We start from the raw sequence: 25,990 nt of genomic DNA on the forward strand, positions 1-25,990 counted from the left end.
TCCTGATTCTTGAATAGAATAAACGGTCACTAAAATAGTAAAAAGTTAAGGTTGTCCAGCCCGCCAAGCATCCCAGGAGCCGCGGTCCAACCAACTTCTTTAGGACAACCTCCCAAACTCCAGATCCTCCACATTTTCGCCCCCTCTCGAGTGGAGTCGGTCATGACCCGACTGGCAACTGCGCAAAGAACCTCTCCCTTCACATCTGTCATTCTTTACTATTCCTTCCTTTGTATACCCTCAACTCCGCTGTGAGCCCACTGTGCCAATCGCCGCTACGACGTCCACGACGACCCTTATTCCCCCCCCCTCTTGCCTTCCTCCCTTGATACCCTTTTACGTTCGTCGCCTGGACCAGAGGGACAACCCTCGCACCGTCGTCGCATACTCACACGAGCCAGGATCTTCAGAAACAACCCAAGGGCAAGTCATGTCAGAAGAATGAGTGACCAACGATCCACGTCCGTATCCACCGACGTGGTGTCCGAGCCGCCGCCGGCCACGACCCTCCATGCCGTTCCCTACGACGAAACGGCCTCCATGGACGAGAATCTAGCTCTCCGATCGGCTTCGCTACCAACGCCCGTCCACTCATTATACTCTGACACCAAATCAGCTCGGACGAGCGCATCGTCCGGGCGCACGGGCGATCATCCAGGCCTACTCCGCCCGTCGTCGCATCGCAGCACCAAGGCAGACCTCGGGTTTTTGCCGCCCTCACCCATCGCGAAGGATAGGAAAAGCCTCGCGGACGATACGGTCAGTTTGCGCTCGTTGCGCAGTGTTCCGAACATCGTCGTCAATGATTCGGGGGCTCGTCCCAGCTCCCGCCCTGGGTCCCGCCCCGGTTCCCGATGGTCGGAGCGCAAATGGGGTGGGCTGAGACATAAGAGGTCGGGCGAGTTTGAAAGAAAGGCCGATTCGCCGCCACCCGTGCCCCAGATTGAGCCGCATTTCAACGGCATCTCGCTGGACATCCCGACGGCGTCCCTGGACGGCCTTGGGTCGCAATCGATGAGGTTTTCCAAACGCGGAAGTCTCATCAATAAAGGGGACCGCAAGAAACTTGAGCAGCAGGAGGAAGAGCATGAAGCGCAGAAGCAAGTGGAAGGACACGAAGCGCAGCAGCATAGTGAGCAGCCTGCGCGGGAGGGACAACCGCAACCAGAAGACAAGAGTCAGCAGCCTGCACAAGACAACGTCTCTTTGCCCGCACAGAGCCCCACGATGGAGCAGAACGTCCCTGAGGCTGAACCGCCCGGCCCTGAGGCTGAATCGCCCGCCCCCGAGGTTGAACCACCCGCGCCGCCCGTGATGCGCCCGAAACCGCCGTCGTCGTCACTTCGAGTCCGGCAAAGCACTATTGCCAGCAGAGCCATCTCCGCAGACGAAGACATGCTGTCGCGACGAGTCAGACTCATGTACGACAAGGGAGAGGAGAACGTGACCGACTCAGAAGTGGCGCAGTCATTGGCGATGGACAACGGAATGCTGTGGGAAGACGGTGCCGCGATCAAAGAGGTATCGGGGCCTTCCGGGAGTAGCTCTCAAGGGGCAGACACCAAAAGCATAGCGTCGTCTATCGGTCCCGAGGCGGCTGCGACGTTCAAGAAGGAAGCCCACGAGTTGGCTGGAGGGATTGAATACTGGCAGAATATCGGAGCCGGGGATGTGGACCGTTATGGCTTCATCCGCTCCCCCACTAGCAACTCGGCTGAAGGTATTGATCCAAGCCCTATACAGCGCGTGTCGACCAGTCTGCTTCTTGCGTCGGAGACCCCCCGACGGAAGCACTCCATCCGTCCACCCTCGGCCCTGGCAAGTAACCGGTCGTTTCATGGTCGGCCACCAACGCGCAAGAACTCGGAACATTCGATACGACCCACTTCGTCGCAAAGCACATATAGCGCGCCATTACGGCGGACGACTACACGGTTTCGCCAGGCAACAAACCATCTCCCTCATAATCGCGATCGTCGATACAAGGATGAAGCGGCAGACATGCTGACGCTTCCAATGGAGCCCCCGAGTTCTGGTGAGGGGCTCAACACGCCAGCGGCACGTGCAATGCGGAAGAAGGAGTGGGAGAGAGAAGACAAGTGGACGAAGATGGCGCGGCCAGCCAGGAAGAGCAAGGACGGCGGCGGCATGAGGTTCGAGTTCGACACGCAGAGCTCGAAGCTGATCGAGCGCACCTGGAAAGGCATCCCGGACCGATGGCGGTCGACCGCGTGGTACTCGTTCCTCGAGGCAAGCGCCAGTAGGCATAGCGACAGTCCCACCGAGGAAGACCTCATCGAAGCCTACCACGAGTATCAAATGGTCTCGTCGCCCGACGACGTGCAGATCGACATCGATGTCCCGCGCACCATCACCAGTCACATCATGTTCCGCCGGCGTTATCGCGGGGGTCAACGACTCTTGTTCCGTGTACTTCATGCCATGTCCTTGTATTTCCCGGACACGGGATACGTCCAGGGTATGGCCGCACTTGCGGCGACCCTTCTGGCCTACTTCGACGAAGAGCACACGTTCATCATGCTCGTGCGACTGTGGCAGCTACGAGGGCTAGAACAGCTGTACCGGTCAGGGTTCGAGGGGCTCATGGAAGCCTTGGGTGATTTCGAGCGCGAGTGGTTGGCGGGAGGCGAAGTCGCCACGCAACTGGTACGTACACATATCCAACGTGATGCCAAAAGAAACCTCAGACTAACCAAGATAACGCACAGAACGAACTCGGAATCCCACCCACTGCGTACGGCACCCGGTGGTACCTAACGCTATTCAACTACTCCATCCCATTCGCGGCCCAACTCCGCGTATGGGACGTGTTCATGCTCCTCGGCGACGCAGACGATATCACCAGTTCCAGCAAACGGTCGAACGGCCACGTGAGCTCCTTCGGCAAGGGCCTCGACGTCCTTCACGCGACATCGGCGGCGCTCATCGACGGCATGCGCGACATCATCCTCGAATCGGACTTTGAGAACGCCATGAAGGTCCTCACGAGCTGGGTGCCTATCAAAGACGTCGAGATTTTCATGCGAGTCGCCAAAGCGGAGTGGAAAGTCCATCGGAAGAGGACGCATTAGTCCTTCGCAGTCGAGCATCCTCTCTACCTAACGGACTTGGACTGCTTTAATTATTATAATACCCGCATAATAACCCTTTCTTTCTTTCTTTCTTTCTCCCGGACCTACTCCCCCTTCCGATCCCCCGGAAGAACGTGATGGACAAACGACTGCTGACGAACTGAACCCCCAAAAGTCGGGTTATCATTATCTATTATCATTATTATTATTATTTACGATACCTCTTCTTTAACCTACCTACTACTTTCACGGCTCAACTCACTCACTCACATCACGAGAACCATGTCCATGTCCATGTCAATGTCTCCATGTCTGCGATACCCAGGACTGAGAGGCTCTATACATATGCGGGACTTTTCTAATACTTTCCTACTACCTACCTATCTTCCACAGTGCTGCTCTTTTACATTCGCTTTGTTTATTTCCTTGGTGCCGACTTGTCAATACGTTTCCACTACACTACTCTTTCCTTGTTCCTTTACCTTTGTTAAACCGTTCGTCTATCATTTTACTTGTTTCTTTGTTTCGTTTCTCATCCTTTATCTTTGTTTACATCCGTCCATCATTCCATTCATACATCCATCCATTCATACCCATCTACATGCGTTCATACATACATACACCATCCATATGCCTACCCCCATCCCTATCCAACTATCGATCGATACCTCACCTACCTATATAGCGCCCCAATTAATACTAAATCAATCAATCATAACATCCATTCCTGATACCCTTTCCACTCCCAGGATACCTTTTCATTAGGAACCAGTCCACTCAACCATCTATCTCCCTCTAGTTCCTTTTCCATTCTTGATTCGTATCTTCTTTCTTATAGTTTATTGTTTATCTTCCTTTGTTTATTTCATCCAATCGAGTTCGTTAGTTAGATATACTTGTTCATATAAACCGCACGTATCATAGAGTAACCATCTACCTAAGTAACTACTAGCTAGACCTAACAGACATAAGAGAATGAAGAGTAATATCATATCAATGACAGTCAACTAGCGGTCATTCTAATCGATCTCGAATCGTATTGTACAGATGCAGTGAACCAGTGTGTGTAAGTATATACAGATCGAAAGTAATCAAGCACTCCTTTCCCAAACAGAGAATCACCGTCCAGATTCAACAGTCGAGCTCGTCTAATCTACTTCCAATACAACGCCCCCTCCTTCAAGGATGAAAGCGAGCGGTCAACGACCGATCATGCATGCTATTGCGATACCCATCCGTCAACCGCGTTTATAAGGTTGTACCGTCTAAAGAAACAATCTATATATATTGTTCATCCAACATTCCCGCTGTTGGATGATCCATATCCACCCTCTACCGTGGTTTGTCTGTGCCGCGAACCAGTCGAGGCGGGGTACATCGCGGATGTACCGATGGTTGGGGTATGGGATGGATTCGAGGAGGGAGGTCACAGAAAGAGAAGATGAGGGAAGAAAGAATGGAAATGTCATCAGCATGCATCACGCGCCGGGTCGGGGTCGGTCCTCCCCCGGTTCTGCTGAGGCGGGGGCGTGCTGGAAGTGCTGGACAGCCGGTCGAGGGCTCCTCGGGTCGCGTTCACGGGGCGCAGTTTCGGGGCTCGTAGCCGGCGGTCGGTGGGCCGGCGGCGCCGGCGGCGAGACGCGGGGCCGAGGTGGAGGCGGGTCTCGCGGGCGTTCGAGGTCCTCGGTCCGACGGCGATCCCACGCCGGACTAGACACCTCGGGGGGCCTCGTGCGGGAGGCCTCCCGCGCTGGGCTCGCCGAGAGACGCATGGAGGGCGGGGGCACCGGCGGGTGAGGTCCAGACGCCTTGCGCTTCCGGCCCGGCGAGCTCGGATGCTCGAACCGCCGGGAGCTAGAGGTCCCCGGGGACTCGGGGTGGGTGCGGCCGGACGGTGGGTGAGGTAGCGAGTGCCCCGGGGGAACCCAGTGGTGGAAGTAGAGGGCGGGCGGAGACTGGCGCGGGTGGGCACTGTCCGCCGGGCCCGGGCTGGAGTGGGTGGACGGGACGGAGGACCCCGGAGCGTAGTGCACGTGGCTGAGGTTGATGGGCCGCGAGGGCGCCGGGCCGTCCGTCGAGGGGGCGCGGGATCCGGCGCGGGATTCGGGGGCCCCGCCGGCGGGGGTCGGACGACCGAGGGACGACGGAGTCGGAGACACGGCAGTGGAGGACGACAGGGGCTGCGAGAGGAGGACGCCCGGGGCACGAACAGGCGGCGGCGGTGGACCCGGGTAGGTGTGATGCGGGAGAGCGGAGCGCGATTCGCGGCGCAGGTGGGAGGACCGGCGCGGGGGAGATCGGGGCGAGAGGGAGAGCGAGGGCGGGGCGGCGGGAGCGCGGGCCGTCGGGGTCAGCTGCGGGGGGTAGGGGTGGGACCACTCCAGTAGGGTCGGGGCCGCTGCGCCGGGGTTGAGACCGGCGAAAATGAGCGGCACCATGTGCGGGGGGACGCCCGCCTGGAGGGAGTCGCGGAGCATGCTTTGTTCGACGCGACGCTGTTCCAGACGCAGGGTTTCCTGACGGGTTCTCTCCTCCTCCTGTCGTCTCCGATCCTCCTCGGCGCGGGCCTGCCAGTAATGCTGAGAAGCGTCATCGTGGGTCGGTCGCGGGGGCGGGGCGGGACGGCGGGGCGGTGTTGGGTGGCCGGAGTCATGGTGAAGGCGGCGTCGGGAGGCGGTAAGGCGAGGGAGGCGGGCGGAGGTAACCCCGGGCGAGACGACGCCATGGGGTGATCCTCGGAGGGATCCAGCAAGGAGGGGGGGGGGGGGGGGGGCCGGGATGGACGAGACTGTCGAATGACCGAGTACTCATGGGGAGCTTTGATACCGTCCTTGAAAGGCTTCAAGGTGAGGAGCATTCTCTAGCCCCATTGGGGGGGGGTGGCAGAATTGGAGGGGGGGAAGGGAGAGGGGAGGGGAGAAGAGAAGAAGGAGAGAAGGGGAGAGAGAGGGAGAGGGAGAGAAACATGGTGGAAAACAAGATAAATAAAGAATAGAGAAAGAAGAAAGAAAGAACAAGAGAAGAAGCCAAAAGACCGAGACAGGAACTGCCCCGATCTGGCAAGGCACACTTACCCAAAGAAGACGGACGATCCACCTGGTCTAACCGGAACTGGGAGTCCGTTGGAGTGAGACAGTGTTGAATGAGGAAATCAGTGCGATGATAGATGGGCAGAGATTAAACAGCCACCTGGCACTCGTGCACTCCCTAGCACTCCACTGGAGAAATGCAGAAGAGAGAGAAGAGAGAGAGAGAAGGCTGAATTGTCCGAGTCTGAATGGAACACGGGTCGGACCGGCGGGATGCACGGAATCCTAATCAGGATTCACTATGAACTGGAGGGAACCCCTGGAACCTGTGTCATGAAAGCGACAGTCAATCCAAAAGGAAGCAAAGAATAAGAAATCAAGAAAGAACTAAAGAATCCAAAATGTGCCAGGAAAAGGTAAGAAAGCAGCAAGAAGAATCAGATATCCCACGCGATTGGAGGGAAATGTCGGTGCCTGATGCAACAAACCACCAAACACGGAGATCGATTGAGATGATCTATCCTACACCACACTAGACTCTCTCCGGTATCCTACCGATGATGCGCTCTCGCTCTCGTTCATCTCGGAGGGTCCACCTGGACCCCGACCACGGAGCCCGTCTCAGTCAATCTCCCTCCATGTTTCATCTAGAAGCTCATTGATCCTGCCGGGTTTCAGGAATCAGCGTCGTTTGTCCGTCGCCCGATCCGGTAACCCCACCGGTCGATCCTCATCTGTTGATAGATAGTATCGGGGTGTGCTGTCTGGCCTCATCTCCTTCTCCCTTTCGTCTTAGCGGACCTTCTCTCTCGGTGACGGATGTCATTGGCTCTAGATGGCTGGTAGTTTCCTTCGAACCAAATGGATAAACGGAATAAAGAAAAAGAAAGGAAAGAGAGAAGAAAAGAAGAAAGTTCATGTATATATACTCAAAGATCAGAATCCGTCCCAGAATGAATCTCTACAGCGCGGGGTATATCACACCGTCCCATGCTTCCCCCAATCACAACACAAAAAAGTAGATAAAAAGAAAGAAACAAAGAAAAAAAGAAAAGAAATCAAATAAGGAAAATCTACCCATCTCGGTCAAATCGACTCAGTACCTCAGGCGGCACCGTCGGGATGTATTTGCGAGCCCGTTCGCGATTGGTCCCTCCCCAGCCCGCCCCGTAGCTGATCAACATATCCGTGCTCGTGGGCAGCGAGAACGGCAGCGTCAGCGACGGGTCCAGAAAGACGTTGTTAGCCACGCTGCGGTCATCTAGGCGAAACGACGCCGGGCGCGAGGACGCGCGGAGCGATCCCGGCGACGCGATCGAGGTCGACGTCCGCCCGCTCGCCTCGGGCGTCCCCGGCGCCGTCGACGGGCGGGGGTCGCCCACAGCCGGCTGCCCCTGCGGCGGTGTCGCCGGGCGCCCGTCGGCTGTGCCCTGGCCGGCCTCGGCGCTCACCGCTGTCCCCTGCCGTGCGGCGTCCTGCATCTTCCCCTGCTCGCGGAGCAGTAGGTCCGGATCACGCTGGTACTCGATGAGGAACTTCATCGCCGGCTTGCTCAGTCCCTTCTCCCCCACCTCCGGCCGATACGACTTGACCGCGTGGAGGAGTTGCGCCGGCGTCAACTGCTGCAGCTGCATCAACGTCGTGAGCAGCGACTCAAAGTCGTCCCCTAAGGAAGAGAAGCACTGCAGCCACTGCAGCAGCTGGATTACAGGGGCCAGGTGTCGCCGCGCCGCCTCCATGGTGCTCTCCCCCGTGCACGACGTCGACCCGTTCTCGTAGTGTTCCGGTTGGCGGTTGTTGATCCGAGCCCAATCCTCCAAGGTTGACACGTTCATCCGGATCTGCATCGCTTTCGTCCGGGCTAGGTATCGCTTCGTGGTCATGATGCGGTTGAAGATCTCCGCCCCCAGCCAGTACAGGAGCTGGGACAGGATCTGAGTCGTGATGACGGAGTGGACGTCGTACAGATCGAGGACGAACAGCGTCGAGGAGAGTAGGGAGGTAATGTTGCGGGGAGAGATCTGGGCGCGCCGCCTGGGGGACGGAGGTCGGAAGCGTTTCTCTGCGGGTTCGGGGGCCTTGGATTTGTTCTTGGACCGGAAGAGCTTCCACTCATTTTGGAACGCCACATCTTCCAGCCCGGGGATGGTCTCGTGGTCCAGCATGGCCGCGTCCAACACCTTGTTCATCCGCCGCTCCGCGTCCCGGATGATCAGGATGAAGATCTCGTTGATGAGCTCCGCCAGGTGCAGCTGGAACTCCACGGTTGACTCGACCAGGCCCCCGTCCTTCTTCAGGTAGTGTAGCAGTAAGGTGGCGTTCGACATCCAGAAAGCGAGTATCGTCATGTCCCACTGATGGCGTTCCACAACGTCGTTGATCTTTTCGGTGGCGGAAACCAGGAGCTGTGCCAGTAGTTCGGGGCTGGCGTGATAGTGGGCGTATCGCGCACTGAGAAAGAGCAGGTTGGCGGGAACCGGCTTCTGCGACGGCGACCGCTGGGGGCTCATTCTTGTAATGATGATGTCCAGGATCCTCTCCAGCTCATGATCCTGGAAGACGAACATTTGATCGTTGAGGCACCGATCCCAGACGAATTCTTGTTGTTCCCCTTCGAGTTCTTCGTCATCCACGGACTGTGGGTCGGTCAGCATCACGCCCACGGACTGACACCGCTGAAACAACAGACAAGAAGGATACTCACGTCGAATTTCTCATCAAGCCCCAGGCTCGACAAGTCCACCTCCAAGTTGATAGCGCTCTCCTCCATCATCATCCGGCGTTTCATCTCATTCTCCGCGAACTCCTCTTCAAAGCGACCTTGCGCGAATCCAGAGTCGTAGAAATCATCCTCGACGGCCTCGGGGCCGAAATTGTACCCGTTCTCGTGAAGATAATCGGAGATCTCGCTGCCGGGTTGGGCAAAGTCAAAGGCCGTTCCGCCAGACGAGGACTTGATATCCGGGGACGCTCCGTGGTCCAGGAGGATTTTGGCGATGGTCTTGTGTCGATTGGTCATAGCCCACATGAGGGCGCTCCACTGATTGCGATCCTGCTGGTCGACGTTGGAGCCTGCATTCAGCAGCGCGGAAACCACGTCTTGGTGGCCCTAGCATGGATTGTCAGTGCAGTCCCAGAATCGCCATCATCCTCCCCCCAGCAAAAACCAAGGCAGGCGACCACTTACAAAGCAGCTCGCGTAGATCAACGGCACCGTTCCCTCCTCGTCCGGCTTATTCACATCCACGTATTGATTCGCCTTGCCCTGCAGCAGCTTATGTACGCGGTCGACATCGCCATTGCTAGCCGCCATATTCAAGCTCCGCTGTAGAATATCCTTCTTCTCCGCTTCCGATAGCTTCTCATCCGCCGCGATCGTCTCTTCGTCGGCGCCGAGGGAGTCGACTTCCCGGTGGGCGGCTTGTGCGGCGAGCATTTCCATCAGCCGGGCGTCGCTGTCCTCCAAGCGGGCGGTGATCGTCGACTCGTTGTCGTCATCAGTGGGAGGAGCGAGACCGCGACCGTACTGAGCTTGTAGATTGTGTTCATCGTCGTGTGCGTGATCGTCGAGGGCGAGGCTGAAGCTCAAGGGTTTCGCAGCGACGGGGGTAGTAAGGAATTGGGATTGGCCTGGGGGGTTAGCTTTTTTCTTTACCTTTTTCCTTTTCTCGATCGAGTTGTGGTGTCTGGGCCCCCTCTTGTCTCCCTTCACGACAGTCGCACAGTATGACCGCACACCAAGGCAACCGGACCAAATTCCGCAAGACCCCGCAACTCGCAAAACAAAAGAAAATAGAATAAAACAAACCAAGACAAACAGCGGATATGCACGCAGTGAGGGGTAGGAAAGGGGAAGGGGGCGATCGAACGGGGAATGAATTGCATACCTTGCCAGGCGTCATACATCTCCGTCTCCTGCGGGAAGACGGGGATCGAACGACGGTCATCCAACGACGTAGGTAAGTCATCCGGTAAACCACCGGGCATAGGCATTTGCGGGGAGTCCGGACGGTCCGAGTCATTGTCGCTGTTGCTGTTGCTGTGACTCCCGTTTGTGCGCTCGAGGTCGTTGGAGGCCCCGCGGTGGACAACGGGGGTATCATCCATGATGGATTTGGTCTGGTCCGGATTTGGGACTGAGGGGAGAGGAAGGGAGGGGGAGGGGAAGGGAGAGGAAAGGGAGGAGGGCGGGGAAATGGGTGAAGAATGAATGAATGAATGACACGGATCAACAGTTAGGGAATAAGAGTAGCTCCATGGAGACAGTCGAGTGGAGGGAGGATGAATAACCTCCTTGATCTTGACAGTGCTTTGGAGGTGTTGAAAGAGACAAGTCAGGTTAAGGCGGGAGAAGAAGTGGAAACCTGGAAGGCCGAAAGCGCTTGAGCTTCCTTGACCGCGTCTGACATTCTCTCCACTGATCAATCCCAAACGTCTCATGCTCCACCAGTGAATGTAATTTACTTCTACATGTTTGGGACAGTGAATATAGGAATTCCATGTATGCTTCATTATACAAGACCATCAAAATAACTGACTAATTGAGAAATTCTAGGAAAAACAAACAATAACCCAAATAATGAAAAAAAAAATAATAATAATAATTAATTAATTAGATAAATCAAAACCTCCACCCGATGCAAATCCTATCTATTATACATGTTGCGGACATCAAAGATGCCTCAAATTCGTGATCACCAAGGAATAACTTCGTCAGGGTATTAGTCGAGAAAAGAAAAGAACCAAGGAAAAGAGAAACAATGACCGGACAAACGCCATCATGCATGTAATCTTGGCTTCCTTCTTCTTCTCCTTTTTTTCTCTTTGTATTGTTTTTTTACTTCCCTTTGTTTCCTTTTTTTTTCTGATTTCTTCTTCTTTAACAAAGCTGTTTACTCCGATTCTGAATCCGTTCTTCAGACAGCGCGGAAATCCAAAGACAACGTTCGATGATGCCCTGCACCGGTTCAAAGTTGTACTTGGTGCTCGCGTCAATCAGTCGAAGAAGATTCTTCACGATCTTAGCCGTCGTCCGATGGCGCTCGAAATTCACCAGCGGCTCGCCCTTCCGGTTTTCGATCTGCGCCGGTTTTTGCGCATTGTACGTCAGGTCGTGGACATAGAGGCCTATTTCATCCGTCAGTATCGTCTTCATACTACTTTAAGGGGTATATGTATATGGTAAACATACCGACAAATGGAATGCAGCCTTCCTGCACGTTGGCAGACTCCATTTCAACGCGGAGGTCGTGGAAATTGCGCACCGGCTGGACCAGCAGCTCCATGTCTTTCAGGAGGCACTTTTCCCCCGGGGGCACCAGCGCCCAGGTCTCCTCTAGTCGGGAGCAGTCGGTCGAGGACAATGCGATGGCGATCTGCAGCACAGTGGCGTAGTTGCATAGTCGACGAGCGTGGACGGCGGTGTGGATGAATTTGGTGATGGTCAACGCGCGCTCGTGGATGTCTTGCGTGAGGATGATCTCCGAGACCACCCATTTGACCATCAGGTTGAAGCGCCCGACTACCAGGTCGATGCCCCGGTGGTCTTCGCTCGCGAGGAACTCGGCCCAGTTCAGGATGGCTGGGGAGCCGCTGCTCCAACGCATGTCGACGAGGTCTCTCCAGTCTACTTCGCTTAGTGCGGCTACCTCCACTAGGGTCAGTTGCTGGGCGAGGGTCTGTGATTCGCACGACAGGACAAAGGGGACGTGGTCGAGGCTGGGCCCGGGGGCCTGGGAAAGACCGTGGTGTGGACGGTCCATCTCGGTATGGGAGAAGATATCACCAGAAACGCCGATAGACCGGCCGTTGGCTTGCTCGGCGTTCCTGTGGGGGGAAGGGTCTGGCGTCGGGGGCTGAGCTTGGAAGAGGATGGGGTCCAGCGGTGTTGCGCAAGAGATCACAGACCGAGGATTCTGGATGGTCATTGGAGGAGAAGGAGGGTGTGCGAGGGGGTGGGGGGGGATTCCGAGGGACGAATCACTTAGAGTCCGGGTATCTATCGACAACCGTGGCTCCCGGGCTTCGCGCGGGTCGATCATGTCGACCGAAAGCTCAGACGAAAGGTTGGAGAGACGGCCTGCCCGGTACCGCGGTCTTTGGGCAACGGGCGCTGGTAAAGTCGAACCCCGCGGTATTCCCCTCATGCTCTCGGTCTCCTTCACGAAATCATAAGACCTATGAGAGGAATCCACGTCGGATGTACCCCGAGTAAAGGAGTCGCTTGGCTGAGTCCTAGGAGGCACAAGGGGACGAACGATCTGGCTGGCTCCGGGTCTCTTCATCGATTCGTCGCTCAGGCCGCGCTCCAGGAGCGGTATCGAACTATATGAATCCTCCGAGTCGGCGACGGAGTCAGAATAAGGTCGATGTGGAACGATCCGCCCGCGGGCAGACGAGTAGCTGAGATTCTCTCCGGGGAATGCAGAATGGGTCCAACCGCCAGGGCCAGATCCTCTGCGACTCTCCTGCCGAAGATGGGGATGGCTGCGATAAATCATTTCCAGCTCCCGCGCGACCTCATCACGGGTAGACTGGCGCTGCCCATCATCATCAGTCTCATGGGTGTCTCCCCATTTGCCTTCAAGTTTGAGCAATGTCGACTCGATCCCCCCATCGTCGTCCATGTCATCGGGGATCTGGGCAAACTGCGCAATAGCAGCCTCAAATGAGCGCCGAATCTCCTGCGACGAATTGGTCTGAATCAGGGAAAACCGTGGATTGGGGGGGATCAGGCTGGTCTGAGGTCGTGAGGCGGCGTCCCGGAGTCGAGAAGCCCTGCTGTCAAGAAAGGAACTATGATAAGAATAATCGGATATAAATGACCCGGATTCTGCGCGAGTAGGCAAGCCACGCCCGTCTCGCATTTGACGCAAGTCCCCGCCAGGCCGCCTACGGAGACTTGGCCCGCCCGCTCGATCCTGGGGACTCTGCGAGACCTGGTCAGAAACTGAGGACTCTGGCCCGATGCCCGAAACGGCTTTGTGTCTGAAGATACCACTCTGGAAGGAGGCATATTTCCGAAGGCGTAGGGACGGCGACGTCCTCTTCCATGATGCCGATGCTCTCTCCATTGACAAGGACCTCCGTGCCTTCACAATATCCAGCGGTTGAAGAAGCCCCGAGGCTTGACTGACCCGTGCATAATCAGAACCTTCGTAGAAGAGCGGCAATGAGTACTCGTCGCCCGTCAAGGTTGACCTGTGGGACGGTACGCGCAAGGCCAATGGTGCCTTTGGTGTTGTCGGTGGATTCTCCGCGCCTTGGGAATCGGGAGTTTCATCCATACCAGCCGGCTCCGCCACTATTGCACCTGACATCAAAGCAGACCCAAATCCGGTGTCATCGACAATGACGATAGATTCGCTGCCTCCGGTAAGATCGCTCTTTATCCTTTCGCGGCCTGGTGCACTGGTAATTCGCCGACTTGGTGGTTGGAAATCTGGGTCAGACCCTTGCTGCGAAGTGGTGGACGCGTGGAGTGGGTTAAACGTCTTCGAATGATTACAACCCATGAGGCGGCGATAGTGGTGCAGTGTCTCATCGCACAGTACATCTATCCGAACCAGTTTCTGAGAAGCAGCTGCGACCCTTCGATCGCGATATAGATCCGACCCGAATGCAACATTGGCCGGCAAAGTAGACGTTTTCGCTCGCACTGCGTGGTTGAGAGGGGCGTTGACAAGGCGTCCGGAGAGGCTTTGACTGGCACCATGGCGACTGTTCAAGGCACGGCGAATCGACCCGATGATGGTCTTGACACCGGAACCTGAAGAAGTGGGCTTGTGCATGGATTCTGAAGTGCCCCGGCGAACTGGACCCGGAGAGTTGGTGGATGACGGCAGTGGGGGCGAAGGAGGTGCCATCATCGTCATGTATGATTCTGCCGGAGGATAGAGCTCGCCGCGGATCAACCCGCCGAGATCCAATGCTCCCACGGAGGAGGAACTGCGGTGGTCATGTGTAAGTGAGGCGAACGGAGCCCTGTCGTCTCGGACGGAGTCGGAGAAGCTACCGCTGCGCTTGTGGGCGTGGCAGTGGAAGTGATAACGTCGGGAGAGGACCGGTGACACCGAGGGTGACCCATGCACAGGCGTTACCGGTTTGAGCGGCGCCAGAGGCACTGGATGCGGTCCCTTGGGCCCGGTATGGGGCATCGAAATGCGTTGTAGAGGCCGGGGCAAAGCTGAGCAGGAGGTGGCTTGAACGCTCCGATCACTCTCCCCGGAGATCGGCATGCTTTTGGCGGTGGCTGCGGAACCATTGCGGTCGTGTTTCGTCATAGAGCGGCGTTCCACCTCACCGAGACCGATCCCGTGGCTGCTCTTAGCCCTAGCCAGGGAGTGATAGTCCTCCGCGCGGTTTGACTCAAGAGCGCCCTCGCCGCAGGGAACAATGGGGAGGTCTGGACTTTGGAAGGTGACATGCTGATCTTGGAATTCCCAGTACTGTGAACACTTCCCATACCAGCAGCGCTTGAGGTCGATTAAGATTTTCAGATCGCTCATTCCGCCGTTTTCCCGAGCCTTGACATCGCTGTACATGTTATTGATCGTCTCACAGAACAGGGCGCGCAGGTCGTAGCTAGGGATAAAATCGTCCACGTAGTAATTCAAAATCCAATGTCGGAGAGCGGCAAATGTGCGAATGCGGATGATTCTGCCATCATCCTGGAGTCGGCTGATCGCCCACTGCAGTCGAGCAAGCAGCAAAGCAAGAAGGCTCTTCGGGGAGAGGTAAGAGCGGAAGGTGAGAAAGAAATCGGATACGAGCTCATAGTCCATGAAGGACTCGGAGGATATCTGCGCCACAATACGCGCCGGGGTGGCCGCGCCGATGTCCTTGGTGCCGGGGATATATCGAACGACCGACTCGGCGTCCATCTCCGACACGAGATCTTCGAACACGGACGGCCCGACAGGTTCCTGCAATTCGTACTGGACGCCGTTCCCGGGACCAGCGGGAGTTGGCGCGAGCTCTATTGCTTGTCCTCCTGAGAACATCGACGCCGCGAAGGATGGCCGTCCGACGCCGTCGACATATAGACTCGAGGGCCAGTTGTCGCTCAGGTAGTGTGGGACACGGTATCTGTCGGACAGACGCGAATAGATCGAATCATGCAACGCGGTGCCGTCGTCGCCGAAGAGCAGCGCGTCCAGCCGGTCACTAGCCACCGGCACATCCAGCGGTGAGCGTATCGATCCATCGGCCGACTTGGGTCGCTGCTCGTCCGCTCGATTGATGGTGATCCGGAACTCGCCCGACTGTCCGGCTCGCGATATCGACCTCTGTTCGGAGATGGTGGAAAAGGAATGCGCTCTCCGGCGGAGGCGGTGATGTGAATAGTTATAGCCGGCCCGCGTCGAACGGGAGCGGATGGAGTCGGCGTCTTCGCAACTTTCCTCGGGGATTAAATCGGGGCGTAACTCCGAGAGCTGGGAGCCTGACCATCGCGACGGTTCATTGGACGCGCTTAGGGTCCCATTTCCATGCGGGCGAAGGGACTCGTCACTGTCCTGGTCGAGTGGCGGAGCCAGATGTGGTAGTCGCGGCTCCCTGAGGGGCAGGTTTTGAATCGGCCTGTGCAACCATCCGACGTAGTTAGTGAGCTGTTCTTGTCCAGGGCCCCCGTGTCACCCAAGGCGCACACGCCTGTCCCGGATATCACGAGTTCGTCCCATACCTCAGGAAGATTTTTCCGTTCTGGCCCACGTTTCCCACCGTAAAGTTATGGCGTTCCTTCGTCGGTGCCGTCGCGGGAGCTGCAGCTGTCGCAGCAGTCCCATCACGCGGGTGTCTCAAAATGTCCGGCCGCCTGAAGGAGCGTTTCCGCAGAAGTTCGTGACTATCCTTGACACGTAGAATCGACGTTGCCATCCTGTCTCTCGCAGCCTTGATGCTGATGGTTGTTTTCTCGCCCATGGTCCTCCCCTGCGCCACGGTGTGGGCGCGTCGCAAAGTCGACGCCGCATACGGGGGGTCGGCATTGGCGTGATGGGGATCGCGTTCGGCGGAGGGCGGCGGTAGGTCAGCTGAAGTCGACACGGTCTTCTTATGGGAGAAATCGCGGGTTGCGGAGGTCAACTCCATGGCGGATGGACTTCTCCTCTACGCGACCGGGCGAGGAGAAGGGTCCCATCCACGAAGATGCGAAAAGCTAGACGGAATTTGGATGGAGGAGCCGCCCAGAGGATCGCAGACCGTGTTTGCGACACGACATGACCAGACTCCAAGCAAACCAGGAGACGATCAGACGTTTGGGAATGGCCCAGCGGTACCAAACATGGAAAGGTTGTTGTTATGTTGCAAGGGGACAGAGTAGGGTGAAGAATCCGGGAGTCAATCCCACCAGGGTTCAGATTGTAATGTAGGGAACCCCCAGGGAATAAAGTCAACGATGGGGGGGAGGCGGGAGATAACCCCGTAGAGTAATGATCGTCCCAAAGGGTCGGATAAATATAGAGAATGAGTCCCCGGGAAAGTAGGGAGGAGAGGGGAAAGGTTTGTGTGGACTGTAAATAGGTAGGGTATATGGCAGGAGTATATAGGGTGAGGTAGGTCAATAATCACTTGATTCACGGTATTATTAGTAGAGAAGGGAGTGGAGAGGGAGAGAAAGGATTTAATAAAAAAAAGTAAAGTAAATCAACTAACAATAAAGAGAGAATAAATCAATAATAAATAAATATTAATAAAACGAAGGAAAGTGGAGAGAGGAAGAGCGAACCGTAAAGTGGAAGAACAAGACGCGCCGGAACTTCAAACCGTTCGTTGATGATTATTATTTCTCTTTTTCCTCTTCCGGTACCTTAGTTTATACTATGTACTCCATATTATGTACAGTAGAATACTACCAGACGTGGTTCCAGCCTGGCGGAACCCTCTACAGCCCCAAGGAGAGGATTTCTCCCTCCATCCCTCCGTCCATGCCAACCTCCTCATCCTTCGGCTTTGTTGTTAGTGTGAGGATTGTAATGGGAGGATCATTCTTGGTGTTTGATCGGAGCCAAGTACCAATCAATGAGGAATAGTGGAGGGGATGGAGTTATCCACAGCTGAGTCATTCATCGTATCTCTCCAGAGTCCTATTAATCATATTCTAGATATTGAGTCTGGAGATTGATTGTATATCACACCAACCTGTCAAACAGATCTGTCAAGATCGATCAATCACGATCCCGATGGGTTTGGACACAATCAACCTTGGCTTTCCCGTCTAGTATAAATCCCTCCGTCTACTCCAAAGTACTCAACAATGATGTATGTTATCCGCCCTCACAGCTCATCCTCATTGAACCGCATATTCTCCTCGACCCACTCCCACCCATCGAGTTCTCGGATCCGGTCAGCTGACAGTCGATCTGCACTCCCAGATCGTGGGACCCAGGGCCAATCTTAATCATGTCCGGAAATAGTGCCAGGAGGGGGGGAGGAGACGCGATGCATCAATTCAGCTAAAGCTATCGTTCCATCTTGGACGGAGCCCATAATAGGAGACACAACAACAGCTACTCCAACGCAATGATCCAGCCCAGGTCACATCTGGGTGCTCCTCAGCTCGCTGCCGTCTTTGTGGCTGGCCCTCTGTTCTTTCCGTCCACTCGGCGAATAATAATCAGCGATGGAACCCCCTCTTTACCTACCTCGTGAGCGGCGCGGATCGACAGACCTGCGTCCGCCACGGACCCGGCTAACGAGGAGAAGGCTGCCCTCAGCGTTGGAACTTGAAACTCGAGAGAGATACGAAAGGATACGGACGGTCGGGGACCGCTTTCCTTGTCCTTGTTCGAGGACAATGCAAACTTCAATCTTGAGCTTAAAAAAAAAAAAAAAAAAAAAAAAAACCTCCGTCTTGATTTTGCATGATTCACATGGAATAGTTTCGTCCAAGTCTGCTGAACCAGTGTGTCGGTAGGTTCGACAGTCTGACTACCATTCCAACAGCCGAATGAGAATTGATGTATCGAGTTTTATTCTTTTTATTTTTCGTTTTTTGCCGACTACTCTACCTTTTCTTGCTGTTCCTGTTGGCTGAGAATCCTAGGGCTTCCCACTGCTCTAAATCTCGGGATTACGAATTTGCCCATCCATGACGCTGGTCCAACACTACTCGGAGCTAGACCGCGACTAAGCTCATGCCCTAGTCAAGTAGGAAGAAAACTCTAGCAGGAAAGCAGCTGATCCCCGAGGCTGGAACATTCTCAGCTCGACCCCTAACCATCTGAAAAGAAAAGGAACAAAGAGATGGAACAGACGAGTAGGGGCTGGATAACACACGTCCAACAATCAACTTTTTTCCCAACCACAACGTGATGATCTAGCAGAAAAAGGGGGACGGAACCGTAAAAAGATCAATTTCCACCGGAAAACAAATGACGAAAAGGAGAAAGCCTAAAAAAGAAAGAAAGAAAACGGATCGCAACACAATTGGCAGACCAGACAGGCAGCCACCCGGTCCACCCGGGAGCCGTTAAGGACTACCTAAACGAACTTAAGTCAAGTATCCATTATCCAACGGACGGTCAAGCAAAGCAGCCCCGGGGGAGAGCTCAGATTGAAGCCAAGATGGAGTCAGTCCTGACAGGCAATGTCGGATCAGGTCTTACCGACCGAGGTAATTCTCGGAGCCTATCAATTCTCCCATCCAGGTCTATCCAGCCCAACCCTCCACCGCGACTGGCGAGTCACGACCGTTTCGAAGCGGGTCTCCAACCGATCGTTTTAGCGGGCTCTTAGTTTGCGGGAGGTAGGGGAAATGATTCATCGTCATGTCGACTTGCCTATACCAGGATTATTATTAGATCCCGGCTTAGGGACTCCGAGGTTTGAAAGAACTCGTTGTTTTTGATCCGCAAGCCCCTGTTACCACAGGTTTTCTGACAGAAACAATCAGGCATAAACCATTAAAAGAGGGAAGAAGAAAAAAAACGAATAGAAAATTTGAAAAAATAAAATAAAATAAAATAAAATAAAAATAATCGAATAAATCCAAAAAGAGGATGACATTGTCACCGCAACAATCCCATCAAACCCCAGTTTCCGCACCTGCAGACGGACTCGCGAAACATCCGTTTCTATTGGGCAGCAGCATCTCATCCCAGCATGGAGATTATGAACTACGGAGTCCGTCCTCACTACCGAAGGGAGTAAGGTGTAAGGTAGCATGCTGCATTTACCTACCTGGTCCATAGTGGGTTCAAGGGTTGAATTGTGCGGCTGACGCCCCTATTGATCGGTCAATGGTGGATTGTGACAATGCAAGATCATACATCGTCAGCTGCCTGCCTACAGGTACCTATCTACCTTGGCCATAATCAAGCAGGTAGGAAGTATGGGCTACACGGAAGAAATAGATAGATAGATCAGAAAATATAATAATAAAATATTTATTAATCAATCAAAGATGTCTACCCATTCACGATCTATCCATCGCACAACAAATTCAATGCTCTCTCAATATCAATTGACTAGCCTACAAAATGGCAACCTGATCATAGTGAGTCCCAGTAGTCACGTACGGATAGTAGGTAACTACGATCTACAACAAGTTTGACACCAGAGCCACAGTAACACAACGGATCCATAATCCCCCTATAAATACCCCCAAGCAGAGAAACACAACTGACCCTATGTAACCAACCATGCAATAGCGGCAAACTCTGGCTCAGTCTGTGTAATGGATTGTGGCTCCCAAGAACAGCCCGTGCGATCATCGGTCTTGGCTGGCAATCATTCATTAATCTCAATCAGCTTCAATTAATCAATTGATTAAATACTTGGTAGATCGTCGGGGAATTCCCCTCCAAATTGTGTATACTAACATGTACGGATACTTCGCACACCGTATATAGCTATACGGAATATCATATACAATCCAGCCGCCGCAGACGCCCACGCTCCTCACTCCTCAGCCGCTGCTCCTCTCTATTTAACAAGAGCCTACAAAAGCAATGCCAACCAAGCGGTGAAAGACCCCAAGCCCTGGGGGTCTCAAGTCTCAACCCATGTAAATGACATCAGATGCACAGACCGTGCCCAAACCCTGCAGTCGGTTATTTGGTTGGCCGCTGTTAAGCAGGTTAGCTCGTGCCGCTCACAAACGGGGTTAATCACTACGGTCGAACAGGGATTTTCTTCAGGCGGTCCAACGGAGCTCCCCCCGTTCCACTCCATCCATACTACCTGCCAAATTGAGGTGCGAACCCTCCAGCCACCCCTACAACCCCCCGGAAGAAATCAGCGAGACGGTTGATTTCGCCGGTTGAAAACCTAAAATCGGACCGGGTTGGTTGTGGTCGTGGTCACGTTGCAATGATCCCACGGTGACATATATGGGCTAGACTATGTGTGGTGGGTGTTATTGTTGTTTTTATGTGGTTCAGCTGTGTGTGACAGAGTGGATGGGTTTGATGGGAGTGTTGTAGTGGGAGGGTATTCGTGTTTATGTCGCCGTTTGAGTGGCTCTTCTACGGAGATTAGATGACCTATGGCAGGAGGTGATACGCGGGAAAAGGTGGTCTACGGAGAAATGATATGTGGGAAAAGTGATATGGTGGGGATAACCATTATTGCGGTTTTCGTGATACTCCATAATATTCAGCCTATACTGGAAACTGGAATGCTCCTGCTCAGCTCACCAGAGCTTGCAAGTAGGCTTCTTTTCCGGACATTTGAAAGCTTCTCTGAATTCCCGAGAGTTTGCCATGGTCGCCTGTAAGATATCCAAGTTAGAAGATCCACCATAAGTACAGAGGTTTGATCAAGATACTCACGATGTTTCTCACTGGTTTAGGCGCGTGCGGGTCATTGTAGATAGCCTCCCGGGCCGCCTGCAGAGTCGTCTTGCTGCACCACCAATTCGAGTACGAGATGAAGAACAGCTGCTCTTTGCTAAATTCAGACAGCCCTGGCAGATGGGCGTCGGCCTTCGCTCCGTCACGCTTCTTCCACGCGTGGTAGGCAGCTGCCAGGCCACCGGCGTCGGCGATGTTCTCGCCCAGAGTGAGACGCCCGTTGACATGGAGAGGCTCCGACTTCTCGCCCGGCACGGTAAACTCCGAATACTGGTCCACAAAGCACTGCGCACGCTCCTCGAAAGCTTGGACCGTCTTCTCGTCCCACCAGTTGGTGTAGTTCCCCGTCTGGTCATAATGTCGGCCTGTGGAATCGAATGCTGGAAGAAAAGTGTGAGCGAAACTCTCAAGTCTTCATAAAGAACGACTTACCATGCGACAGTTCATGCCCACTGACGGCCCCAAAGGCTCCATAAGCCAGGTAGAGAGGAGCTGCCGGTCCGTAAAATGTTGGGGGTTGCATGATTCCAGCAGGGAAAACAATTTCGTTCCCGGGAGGATTGTAGTATGCGTTCACGGTAGGAGCAGACATGTCCCACTCGTCTTTATCGACTGGCTTTCCCAGTTTTGACCATTGTCGTCTGGTGCCAAATTTCGCGGCGGCCAATTCATTATCGAAGAAGGCGTCCTTTGAGACCTCCAAGCTCTCGTAGTATTTCTCCACCGCCACGGGGTCCATGATATTAGGGCTTTTGGCGGGATATCCGATCTTCTGCACGATGTTTCCGACCTTCTCTATCCCTAGCTTTCGCACTTCGGGGGACATCCAGTTCGTCTGGTCTAATGTGTATACGAAGCGATCTTTGATGTCCGATATGATCTGATCTCCGAGCTTCTTCGACTCCTCGGAAAAGGAGTTTAGGACGTAGAAACGGCTTAGGATCCATTCGAGACTGAAATCCAGCGAAGCGATGCACCTTCGCCACCGGTCTTTGGTAGATTTGGGATCCTTCCCTTCGAGGACGTTGTTGAATTCACGAAGGGGCGCAATCCGGCTATCCTCGATACTATCCTCAAACACCTGGATGATTTTCCATGTGAAAAACAGCTGGACGATCTCCCTGGGGGTGTCGTTCAAAATGGAAGATAGCGACTTCATGTACGTGGGCGATCCCAGAATCAAGCGATCGGTTTCAAAACCACTTGGTGCCAGAGAAGAGATGATGCTGGACAGGTCAACTTGCGGGAGGAGTGATTCCGTTTCCTTCACAGTGTGTGGGTTGTAATATTTCGTCACATCCTGTTGGGTCTCCGTGTCCGGGCTCGCATCTGCGAGTTTCTTCTCAAATTCCATGAGGTCTTCGACACGCCGTGTCGCTTTCTTCCCAGCGAAGCTTCCAAGGACCTTTTCTGCTACTGTGCTATATTCAGCCACAAGCTCGCTGTTGTTATAATACTCTCTCGCTGGCAGCCCAATCTCTGCAACAGGGCTCACAAACAGGGCAAGGGAGTCGGGATTCCGATCATCAGGCTATGTTGTCAGCGAGTGCTCGCAGAGGCAGAAGGGGGCTTTCATACAGCAGGATACAATGACAATAATGCAGAACCTCCAAAATCCAAAAAGAATTGTATCGCATGGGTGAGATTGGCGCTCGATCTCTCTTTGGAGCTTTTGCCGTATATATCCTCAAACTTAGCCAGCATATCTTCGAGAGGCTTGCTTCCGCGCTCGCGGATCGCAGTCTCATCCATGCAAGCGCCGTAAGCTGCCTTCAGTTTCTCAAAATTGTTTGCGTCGGACGGATCTGACGCCCCTGGTGACTCCAAGACATGGCGAAGCTTCGTCTGGGCTGCTTCCGCCATGAGAGTCCCCGCAAATATAGAGCCTTGGTCAGGACGCATGTCATGCCCTTCTCTCCAGCCCCCGCACACGTATTGATCGAAATCGGTACACGGGTCAATCTCCGCATGATTGGGATTCAGGTTGGCGAGAATATTAGAAGCAGCGTGCACACATTCGGGTGTCTCGCAAAGAGGGGGTGCCGTATGATGCGGGGAAGCATCGTCAGCTAGGCCATCTAAGTCGAGAAAACATCAGTAGGGGAACATAAGCAGTTGGAGGCAAGGTCTCGAGCTCACTCCACAGTCCTGTCCAAAAGTAGAAGTATACTGAAGCTAGCATGGCTGTGCCCACGGCATAACGAGCTAGGGACAGCCATGATGTTTGGTTGCTACGGCGGACATTCACGGGCAGCTGGATCCCATCATGGTCGGAATTGTAGCCAGGGTGGAAGAAACGACACTTTTCTAGCTCAGGTGTAGACATTTCTCGTGGGGGTGGAATGTTTCCGGGCTCATCATGGTAGCTATGGGCTGTCAGTGTCCATCTACCCATTAATGTAGTAGGCTCCCGAAAGCTGACCTGGGAGGGGGTGAGGCAGACATGCTGTTTCACTCGTCGCCCGTCTCACGTTCCACATTAATACACACACATACAGCAATTGGATGATAAGTGGAAGGAAAGATCAAGTATATTTAGATACGCTCAATTCTTGATGATGGAGAGACAACACCAGAAAAGCGCCGGGGAGGCCACGACATTTCATCATAGCACCACAGGGCCACGTGATGAGTCAGCTGGCATGTCATCGTGCAGTAGGGCGCATAGTGGAACACAAATAAATGTGTTACTGTTCTGGACATTTCAGAAAGGGACAGAAGGAATGAGAGAGTTTGACGGACACATTCTGTATGCTTTAGATACTGTTGTGCTGGAAGACTTGCAGTATGGCTACCTAGGTAATCAGGAACCGATATACGAAGTATAGACAAAATATATACAAACACCCCAACGGGTCAATAAAAGTGCTCAAGGAATAACGTGTTTCGCATCGAATAAAATCTCATGGATACTTCGGTCACAGAAGAATGCTACAGTAGCCTAAACTATGTCTATTTGGTTCTGAATGCTCCCATGTGAGCTCCACAGCTTGTTGAAGCTGTCGAGTAGGCTCTGCTACTCGAATTCTGCAATAGCTGGCTGGCTCTCCAAAGGACCCAGGCGAGCTAAGATGACAGAATGGATCTGGACAAAAATAACACAGCAGGAGAAGAATATATGTCCAGTAGTATCATGCATAGTAGGGATTTTGAAAAATATAGGCCGTGTCGCACATGTACCCGTTCCATGTGTATATTTTGACTGCTAGGCTCCACGCAAGGCAACAGACCTACGCGCATGGAGTAACTCGAAACATTTAGTTGGGAAATGGGGAAACGCCATGATTTCAGCAGCCCAGTCTATATACTGAGATCCTATCAATGGTTGTTAGTGGTATCTTACAATGCTGACATCTCAATGATCTCATCATTTTGGACGTGGCCCGGGGTTGATACGAAAGGTGTTCCTTACGGCGAACTGCTCTTGACCGGTTATTTCTCAAGTAGTTCATGCCACTCCGGAATCTCCTTGATAAGGCCCCACATAAACTTCTCCAACCTGCCCGCGCATTTAGCATATACAGTTCAGTTGTTGCATCGTTGTATTGCCGACAATTACTGAAGATCAATTGTAGGTCGCGGACAAGGTCTTTTGGAGTGGTATAAGAATCGCCCTCCAATTTCTCTTCCATAGTCGACAGATCCATTGGCAATGTGATGACATTGTAATAGTCAGGGATTTCATCTCTGTTTACCGGGCTCGAAAACGGCCATGCTTGTTTATGGTTTTGGATTTGGTTCAGAAAACGTCGAAGTTTATTGAAATGGGGTCCATGTCGTGGTTCTCGTGATAATGCATCCATCTCCGGAGACCAGCCAGTTTCCCGAATGGCGAGGATGGAGAGTGGATCAATTGGAGTAACGCCATTAGCCCATTGCGGAGGTTGGTGAACTATGTGGCTTTTGCTTGAGCGTTGCATTTTGGCTAGGACAGTTGCCTTCTGTTTTAGCAGCATACGACCAACTTCAAGATATCGTATTCGGGGAAGCATGGAGCACTGCATCAGTGTGCCTCCTTCATAATCCTTGATGCATCCCATCCAGATCGACTTGCCAAGGGTGATCTCTTTAGTAAACCCTTGTTTTTGGAAATAGCCAATGGCATAATTATCAGCATAGGTAAGGAAGTGCATCACTGGGGAAGTAGCCTTGATATAGTCCTTCAAATGAGCCATGAGATGTGCACCATAGCCTTTTACTTGCTGATCGGATGAGACAGCGCAAAAGACAATCTCAGCGAACTTGCGATCTCGAAATTCTCGAAATGATATCCCACCAATGACCTCCAGAGGCCTTTTAGCGATAGCCAAAGATTGATGTGTGCGGTCATACACAAGACGCGCGATATAATATTTCGGCATCTTTGGAAGCTGCTTCTGAAACAGACATTTGAGTCCTGTAAGAATGATCATACTCTCGTGGGAACCATCATTGTTGACAACTTGGAATTCGATCTCGCCATTTCGTTCTTCCACAACCGCAGGCTTTACTCGGGGTAAAGTAATTAGAACACTTCCTGACAGTCGCCAAGGTAGAGATGGTGATATACCTTCTCAGGGAAAGCCACCCTACGGATTGTAGCTAGAGATTTGAGGGTTGGAGCTGTAGTAGCTGGGGTTGTAACCTCTGGTGCTAGTTCTGTTGCCCCATCCTGAATGTGTTTAATTCTTTTCGCGTCATGAGCTGTACTCGGATTTCCAAAGGCTGTACGCTTCGTGACCGGGGAGATGTCGTGCCCACGGTCAGCCGGCGCTTGCTGCTCTGCTTTGTCCATGTGTGTTGTATACTGGCGAACTTGGGATATCAATATGTAACGACTAGGCTGATCCCAAGCTCTTTAGATCCGAGATGATCGGCGGTCGTGCCAAGGGGAATGATATTGGGTTAATCGTGGGGGATGTGAGTGAGGTGGCTCCTTGATGTTGTGTTTGAGAATCCTGACACAAAGAAAGCCCCTTAATCGTTCTGGGAGAATGTCGGAGCATAGCACTCCTGATTGGTCTTCAACCATGCATGGCCATTATCTCGTAGGTACTGTCAGCAGAGCAAGGGACGTTTTTGAATCGGTACAATATAT

General features: G+C 53.6%; 7 protein-coding genes across 7 annotated transcripts; 1 reads left to right on the forward strand and 6 right to left on the reverse strand.

Moving 5' to 3' along the window:
* Positions 1-441: 441 nt before the first annotated feature.
* On the forward strand, positions 442-3,092 carry P168DRAFT_314642 (putative TBC domain protein; the record flags this gene model as incomplete). Its single annotated transcript, XM_024839807.1, has 2 exons — positions 442-2,667; positions 2,730-3,092. 2 exons carry the CDS (start codon positions 442-444, stop codon positions 3,090-3,092), a joined length of 2,589 nt encoding a protein of 862 aa, XP_024697156.1.
* Positions 3,093-4,168: 1,076 nt separating this feature from the next.
* On the reverse strand, positions 4,169-5,949 carry P168DRAFT_323672 (uncharacterized protein; the record flags this gene model as incomplete). The annotated part of the gene is made up of 2 exons (XM_024840714.1): positions 4,169-5,826; positions 5,919-5,949. 2 exons carry the CDS (start codon positions 5,947-5,949, stop codon positions 4,571-4,573), a joined length of 1,287 nt encoding a protein of 428 aa, XP_024697157.1. The 3' UTR covers positions 4,169-4,570.
* A 1,245-nt stretch (positions 5,950-7,194) lies between these two features.
* Positions 7,195-10,108, reverse strand: P168DRAFT_229119 (DIL and Ankyrin domain protein; the record flags this gene model as incomplete). Its single annotated transcript, XM_024833172.1, has 4 exons — positions 7,195-8,757; positions 8,826-9,230; positions 9,309-9,751; positions 10,009-10,108. 4 exons carry the CDS (start codon positions 10,106-10,108, stop codon positions 7,195-7,197), a joined length of 2,511 nt encoding a protein of 836 aa, XP_024697158.1.
* Positions 10,109-10,748: 640 nt separating this feature from the next.
* Positions 10,749-16,678, reverse strand: P168DRAFT_247118 (mitotic regulator LTE1). Its single transcript, XM_024834069.1, has 3 exons — positions 15,804-16,678; positions 11,313-15,700; positions 10,749-11,248 (listed from the first exon to the last, which is right to left on the reverse strand). The coding sequence occupies exons 1-3, from the start codon at positions 16,208-16,210 to the stop codon at positions 11,001-11,003; spliced, it is 5,043 nt and encodes a 1,680-aa protein (XP_024697159.1). The 5' UTR covers positions 16,211-16,678; the 3' UTR covers positions 10,749-11,000.
* A 2,254-nt stretch (positions 16,679-18,932) lies between these two features.
* P168DRAFT_18964 (uncharacterized protein) lies at positions 18,933-19,482 on the reverse strand. The gene has a single exon (XM_024833005.1). The coding sequence runs from the start codon at positions 19,307-19,309 to the stop codon at positions 19,010-19,012; it is 300 nt and encodes a 99-aa protein (XP_024697160.1). The 5' UTR covers positions 19,310-19,482; the 3' UTR covers positions 18,933-19,009.
* An 878-nt stretch (positions 19,483-20,360) lies between these two features.
* P168DRAFT_286683 (M13 family metallopeptidase) lies at positions 20,361-23,468 on the reverse strand. Its single transcript, XM_024836397.1, has 6 exons — positions 23,336-23,468; positions 23,053-23,279; positions 22,492-22,991; positions 21,346-22,444; positions 20,893-21,293; positions 20,361-20,831 (listed from the first exon to the last, which is right to left on the reverse strand). Exons 1-6 carry the CDS (start codon positions 23,356-23,358, stop codon positions 20,754-20,756), a joined length of 2,328 nt encoding a protein of 775 aa, XP_024697161.1. The 5' UTR covers positions 23,359-23,468; the 3' UTR covers positions 20,361-20,753.
* A 364-nt stretch (positions 23,469-23,832) lies between these two features.
* On the reverse strand, positions 23,833-25,803 carry P168DRAFT_301243 (bromodomain-containing protein). Its single transcript, XM_024838500.1, has 3 exons — positions 25,463-25,803; positions 24,326-25,397; positions 23,833-24,228 (listed from the first exon to the last, which is right to left on the reverse strand). Exons 1-3 carry the CDS (start codon positions 25,685-25,687, stop codon positions 24,119-24,121), a joined length of 1,407 nt encoding a protein of 468 aa, XP_024697162.1. The 5' UTR covers positions 25,688-25,803; the 3' UTR covers positions 23,833-24,118.
* Between the last annotated feature and the right edge of the window lie 187 nt (positions 25,804-25,990).

The sequence above is a fragment of the Aspergillus campestris genome (genome assembly GCF_002847485.1).
Source record: "Aspergillus campestris IBT 28561 chromosome Unknown P168scaffold_1, whole genome shotgun sequence".
NCBI classification, from domain to species: domain Eukaryota; kingdom Fungi; phylum Ascomycota; class Eurotiomycetes; order Eurotiales; family Aspergillaceae; genus Aspergillus; species Aspergillus campestris.